The sequence below is a fragment of the Sinocyclocheilus rhinocerous genome, unplaced genomic scaffold (genome assembly GCF_001515625.1).
Source record: "Sinocyclocheilus rhinocerous isolate Xijiao unplaced genomic scaffold, SAMN03320098_v1.1 scaffold532, whole genome shotgun sequence".
In the NCBI taxonomy this organism is placed as follows: Eukaryota; Metazoa; Chordata; class Actinopteri; order Cypriniformes; family Cyprinidae; genus Sinocyclocheilus; species Sinocyclocheilus rhinocerous.
The window spans coordinates 79359-86498 of NW_015642820.1; the positions used below are offsets into that span (position 1 = coordinate 79359).

The 7140-nt window shown below is 34.5% G+C and overlaps 1 protein-coding gene across 1 annotated transcript in view; it reads left to right on the forward strand.

The window, feature by feature from the left end:
* The window catches only part of cdk18 (cyclin dependent kinase 18), a 92564-nt gene that overhangs the window by 35234 nt on the left and 50190 nt on the right, over window positions 1-7140 (forward strand). Inside the window, exon 2 of the mRNA XM_016573809.1 lies at window positions 1477-1612. Within this exon, the coding sequence (XP_016429295.1) occupies window positions 1495-1612 (118 nt within the window). The 5' untranslated portion in view covers window positions 1477-1494. The remainder of the gene's footprint in view (window positions 1-1476; window positions 1613-7140) is intronic.

Here is a 7140-nt window from a genome sequence, read left to right on the forward strand (position 1 = left end):
AGAGTAGAGTTGAACTTCAGCTGTGGAGAAATTTAATATCATTAGACATCTATTAATTCTGTCTCTTAAACAGAATGTTAGTCCATATGCATACAGCAACCACTTTATCGCTTATAAGAAACGTAATGTACACTTTTCAAGTGTATTATGGTACATTTTCCATACACTTTATTAGTAAAGTCATCTTACACCAAAATGATCTTCATTTTTACCCTTTCTCCAACTAACAAGAATATTGAATGAGTTGCATTATAGACACAATATTTTTTTTTTTTTATAGTTCCAAAGTCTGATCAGAACGTTTGTGCATCTCAGAGCAACACTGCCGTGTTTTGTTCCTGAATGAATCTGTTTTTGAATTAATCATGAGTCAGTGATTCAATGATCCATTCATAAAGACAGTCACTTGATTCGTTTCTAAATGAATCGGTCATTTTGAACAAATCGTTTGAATGAATGATTCAATGAATCACTCATTTAGACAGGGACTTGCTGCCACCTACTGGCGGTTTTAATGTTATAGCCTACATTTTTTTTATCCGTGATGGGTCTAAACCAACGCGTATCAGCCCAAACAGGCCTTCATCAGGGTGTATGACCATATGAAGAGTTAATTTGCAAAAATCATATGAAGAGTTCATTTGCAAAAACCGATAAACGGCAATTTTTAAAAAAAATGAGCTGATTGCCGTGCATTATTCTCCACATATAGCGCGATCTGAACAATGAATCACTCATTTAGACAGGGACTTGCTGCCACCTACTGGCGGTTTTAATGTTATAGCCTATATTTTTTTTTATCCGTGATGGGTCTAAACCAGCCAAAGTACCAGCACAAAAACACACTCAGAAAAATATTGTTTAATTATTATTATTGACAAAATCCCCCCAAATACAGAGAAATTATTGTTATGTCAATATCGCACACCCCTAGTTGGACAGATATGAACACATCGGTTTTGATAGATTTACCCCGAGAAAAACATATTGCTCAGAGGTTGCTCTTTTATAGCTCATGAATCATAGTCTCAGATTGTTCTCCAAAAATTCCCTTGGGGAGAAAAAAACAGAGACAATGAGTCAATATCTGACCTTAATGAAGAGTATAGAGCTACAAAATGAATGCAGATAGCAGCTCAGATCATTTCTCCTTGGAGGTATTTAATGAGAAACATTTGAGTGCATTACTGAGATCTCTGACTTATGATTGCAGACTTGTTATATTGGAGTTTTTGTGTACACAACACCAAACTTGGCGCTCTGACAGAGCGTAAAACAGCAAGCAATGCCAGAACAGAGGCAAATCTCTCTAAAAAGTTGTAAACATTCAATCGCAGCTAGATTTTGAGACAAAAACACAAGAGAGCCCAATAACATCACGACAGCTTTCATGTAGAGAGCACAACAAAACAAATGTCATCTTCTCAAATAAAATAATCAACACATTAACTCACACTGTTCTTGCATCCTCCACAGGACTTTTGGTCCAGCGACATGAATAAGATGAAGAACTTCAAGAGGCGTTTCTCACTTTCTGTGCCACGAACAGAGACGATAGAGGAGAACGAGTTTACTGAACAGATAAACCAGCTCAACATCCGCTGCAATGACGGTATGGCTTTGCTTTTGACTTTTGCATCTCCCATTCAAAGCACAAGAGTCTGACGCGAGCATCATGAAACCCACTGAAATAAACAAGACTTATGTAACTTATTATATAGAACATACCTGATGCCGCTACTACAGTGATCAGATGCTTCTTATTGACTCACTTGAATCACCAACCATTATTTTATCCAGGAAATTGGTTCAAATCTATAAAGACAGTGCACCATGTAGCACAATGAGAAAAGTAGATTCATTGGTTTCCAACAAAGGTCAAAACAAATGAGGAGAAGGGTAAATATATACTATGATCAAAGATAGTCCTATCCAGTAGGATTTGATTTCTCAGAGGACGCCTGAGTGAACAAACAGATTCGGATGGCATTAAAAAAATAAAAATAAAAATACACATTCTGTATAACACACATGCACCTGGCCTCCTGAGGGAAAACTAGTCCCATCCAAACAGGGCTTTAGTCTATAATCCCACAATATGAACTGTTTGTTTTTCATTAATTTCATGCATAATCAGAATTTATAATAACAAGAGACATTTAATCCTAATTTTGGCATCTAAGGTTTGTTTCCATTATTGTGGTCTTTTAAATGTAATAAATCTAGAGAAAAAAAGTGTAAAAATTGTAGATTTATTAAAAACATGAAACTTTACACATTATCTTGCATGATGTGATGGATCTACGTGTGAAACTGAATATTCAGAAAGAAATGATGATCTTTGGGACTTAATTTTATTCATCAGGTCAGCAGGAGAGATGTTGGTTAGAGAAGTTGATGCTTATTATTGTTAGCTTCTGTAAAAAATAAAACTATAAAAAATAAAAACATTTTTATTGCTTGAAATAAAGATGAAATAAATGAAAATATTAATATCATATAAAAAAATATAAACCAAAATAAAAATGTAATTAAATCTAAATAGTACTTTAATAAAAAACTAATACAATGACAAAACAACATAAAATTAATTGAAAAATGAAAACTGAAAATATAAAAATAAAAGTTCATTCTAGAGGTTCATAAAAAATATAGTAAGTATATGTATTCCTATAAACTACTGATTCTGACTGAGGTGGAAAAAATTAACTACATTTTGATTTAAGATTAACACAACTTTGTTTGTTTTTTTAATTCAACCGAAGACATTCCAAACATCCATAACATGACATATTCATGAGGGAATCAGGATATTCAACCAGATAAAATGTATGGTGGGACATTTTATCCAATGGGAATTGGTTAAACTGATGAATTGCACACAGTAAAACCAGGAACATTTATTAAGAAAGTAAATACTGTAGTGTCAATTTTGAAGCATCACCTAAAGTCAACTGAGGCTACCTTTCGCAATTCGAAGCCTTCTGGATTGTTCTCAAATGGAATGAGATCTCACCAAGAGGCCGGGAAAATGAGTGGCCCATAAGAGTTTGATAATCTCTCCAAGAGATGGAAGAGAGATGCATCTAGCGGCCTGAGAGGACCTCGGGGGTCAGAGCCGCTCCAGAGAAGATGAGGAAGAAACGGGATTCTGACCCTCCAGCGTCTTCGCTCTTCGTTCACAGTGGTGCTTATCTTTGTGCCTACATTATTAATGCAGTGGTAATAGTACAGTTCTGCTCCGCTCTCTGGCTCTATGGTCTTAACACCTTCTCGAGTCAATATTAAATTGAATTTCAAGGGAGAGACTACAAGCAAGACCACTTTAAGAATTTAAGACTCTGTCAAAGATCTACAGGGGTTTTCGCACACCTTCGGTCTTGCAATATAAATCGATAATGCTTGTTATTGGCCAGTCTGTATCTTGTTTTAACTCTAAAGAAAGAGCTTTTATACTCTTTATTCTGGATTCCAATCAACTTTATGTACAAAAAACACTATTATTATTGTAGCAAAAAAAGAAAGAATATATATTATGTTTCACTTGGAAATGCATAACATATATTATATTATATTATATTATATTATATTATATTATATTATATTATATTATATTATATTATATTATATTATATTATATTATATTATATTATATTATATTATATTTTTTACTCAGCAAGGATGCATAAATCATAAATAAAAAATAAATCATGGTTTCCACAAAAATATTAAGCAGCACAACATTAATAATATTAAGTTTCCAACATTAATAATAATAAGAATTGTTTCTTCAGCAGCAATTCAACACATACTGACTAATGATGCTTAAAATTCAGCTTTGCGTCACAGGAATGAATTGCATTTTACAATATATTCAAATAGAAAGCAGTAATTTTAAATTGTAATAATATTTCATAATTTTACTATTTTTATGTTTGATCAAATAAATGCAGCTTTGGTGATCACAGGAGACTTTAAAAAAAAAAATCTTACTGACCTCAAACTTTTAAACAGCACACAGACATTCTGACCAATAAGAAGACAGTTTTCACACACGTGGCTCACGAAAAATGCTGATCTGTTTTTAAATGCTGCCCTTTAAAAGCAAATCAAGGAGAAAATGCAACTTCCTAAGAATTTAGTCCATTTTGCAACAAGTACAAACAAAATACAGGTCTTAAAACGCCCGCGATAACGTGATAGTTCACCTAAAAATGAAAATTACCATAAGCTCCAGTAAGAACAATGACAAACGCGGAAGCGCAGAGGAGAGAGCAAAACAAAACACCGGTCACAAATTTGTAAAGAAAAATGTCTGAGGATTTCGATAGAAGCCAAGAGACGACTGGTTTTCCTTTGCTGTAAACAAAACTTGGTTCTCACGAGACTAATATATTCTCACCGGAGCTTACACTAAACCTACGTCATCCACTGGACGCCACTCTCTATAGTGAACGCGTGTGTATGACAGTTAGCGGAAGCTAGAGATTACAGTCTATAAAGTTCTAAATATGTCAATTTTGTTTTACACAAATGCATCAATTCACTTCAAGAGGCCTTTATTAACCCTCCGAAGCCGTGTGGAGCACTTTTTATGATGGATGGATACACTTTATTTTGCTTAAAAATCTTGAACCATTCACTGCCATTATAAAGCTTGGAAGAGCCAGGACATTTTTTAACAATGCCGATTGAATTCATTTGAAAGAAGAAAGTCATGTACACCTAGGATGGCTTGAGGGTGAGTAATTTTCATTTTTTGGTGAACAATCCCTTTAAATTGAAACTGAAGATTAGTGGCAACAAATTGCCCCAAATTTGCCCTAAATGGCAGTGTTTGGTCACTCCGACGTCTCTTCTTCTCTAAGCTAGCATTTCCAGGTCAGAATAAGTTGTAAGGTGCATTGGACTTAGTTATAAAACAAAACTCTGGCTATACAAGATTGAATAAACTCATACTAAGAAGCGAAACCAGGCGATGAGCCCTTGGTCCATAGCAGGATGGGGATTTGGACCTGGTTGCATGCTGGGAACAAAACATTTGTTTGGGGAGCAATCAGGCTCCTCAGCTGTCTGAGGCAGCTGTTTCCACAACGCCCCATTTTCCCCCACCACGAACCAGCTGCTCCCATTGGCTGATGGGACGGCACGCTGTTACTTCCTCCACCCCCGGGAGACACGGCAGCGATGGAGACAGCTGGAGCAGGATGGAGTTTGGAAGAAGGGAGCGGATCCGAGGACAGGCGGGGAGTAGACGCAAGAGCACTTTTCTTCTATTTCCCCTGTCCCCTTCCCTCCAGCTGCAAATGAACCTCCAAGCCAAGCGTGGCGGGAGAGCCGTCTACGGGTCGGAATGGAAAAAGCATCGGAAACGCCTTGAGAAATGGAACGCTTCGTTCCAATTTACTCGCCCATATACCTAAGATTATTAGAACTCAATTACTGCAAGGTTAATGTGGAAGAAAACGATCCGAGTCACGTTAGGGAGTCGGACCTCATATTTCCTCCCTGCCAGCACGTCTACCTCCATTATCTCATTATATTTGTGATGTATCGCTGATCGAGACGCAACCGAGTCATTCTCCATGGAGAGGCGCCCATGATGGAGCCATCATGCAAATGTTAGCGCAGTCTTTTGGTTAACAAGTGTTTCTTGATTACCACAAAGATGTAAGCTATATTTAATGATAATGCTTACAAAATGGCTTTTCGACAGATTCCTTGGAGGGTTCGAACATAATTACAGACCCAGAAACACCCACACACACACACACACACACACACTAAATCTCATTGAGTAGTTTATACTGCAAAGGATGAATGTAATGTGTGTTGGGCAGAACTGAAAGGAGAGGCATCTCATTTAGAGACAGCCATCAAAATAACCACCAGCTGTCCGTGTGGCCCTCTGGCTAGGCATGAATAAAGAATGTGCTCATTTCCGATGAAAAACGGCAAGGACTGCAGTGTCTGGATGGTTTCGCTCAGAGGTATGAATACAAAACAATCATACGAACACCACAACAAGGAACCAGGTGTTCAGGTGCACATCAAATAACTTGTATTCAAGCACACACGTCAGGAGAAAAATAACTAGACCAAAAAGGACTTGAGGGCCTTTCACAAAACTCATGTTTCCTATGAATTCTTTGGAGCAAAACACAAAACAGATACAAAAGAGAGCATTCCTGAGAGGTTAAATGGTGCATTGCAAAATTCAAAGTTTAAGTCAAATTTAACTCTATATGTGCAACTCTATATTTAACTCTCTGAACTGTTAAAACATCTCATTACACCACTTCATTTTTTTATTATAAACAAACCCTATGGCAGTAAGTAAATAAAAAGCAAATCAATCGATCAATCAATCATTAAAATTTGGTGTCAGAAAGATTTTTTTTAAACAAATTAATTTTATTCAGTAAGGATGCATCAAACTGATCAAATGACAGAAAGCCTTTGTAAAATTATAAATATCTTGTACATTTCAAATAAAAGCTGTTCTGTTTCTATTCATCAAATAATTATGAAAATAATTCTACCACTGTTTCCACAAAAATAATTAGCAGCACAACTGTTTTTAACATTGACAATAATAAATGTTTCTTGAGCACCAAATCAATAATTTCTGAAGGATCATGTGACATTGAAGACTGGAGTAATGGCTGCTGAAAATTCAGCTTTGCATAACAGAAATAAATGACATTTTAAGCATAAGAGGCTTCCCAATAAAATAAAATAAAATATAAAATAAAATAAAATAAAATAAAATAAAATAAAATAAAATAAAATAAAATAAAATAAAATAAAATAAAATAAAATAAAATAAAATAAAATAAAATAAAATAAAATAAAATAAAATAAAATAAAATAAAATAAAATAAAATAAAATAAAATAAAATAAAATAAAATAAAATAAAATAAAAATGGGAAGTGCATATTTTAGTTAAAACACCTAAATGAAATTAAATTAAATAAAACAAAATAAAATAAAATAAAATAAAAAAGCACCAAAATGAAATCATTTAAAACAAAACAAAACAAAAAATAAAATAAAATAAAATAAAATAAAAACTTCTGGTTATGAAAGGGGAGGAAATGGGAAGTGCATATTTTAGTTAAAACACCTAAATGAAATTA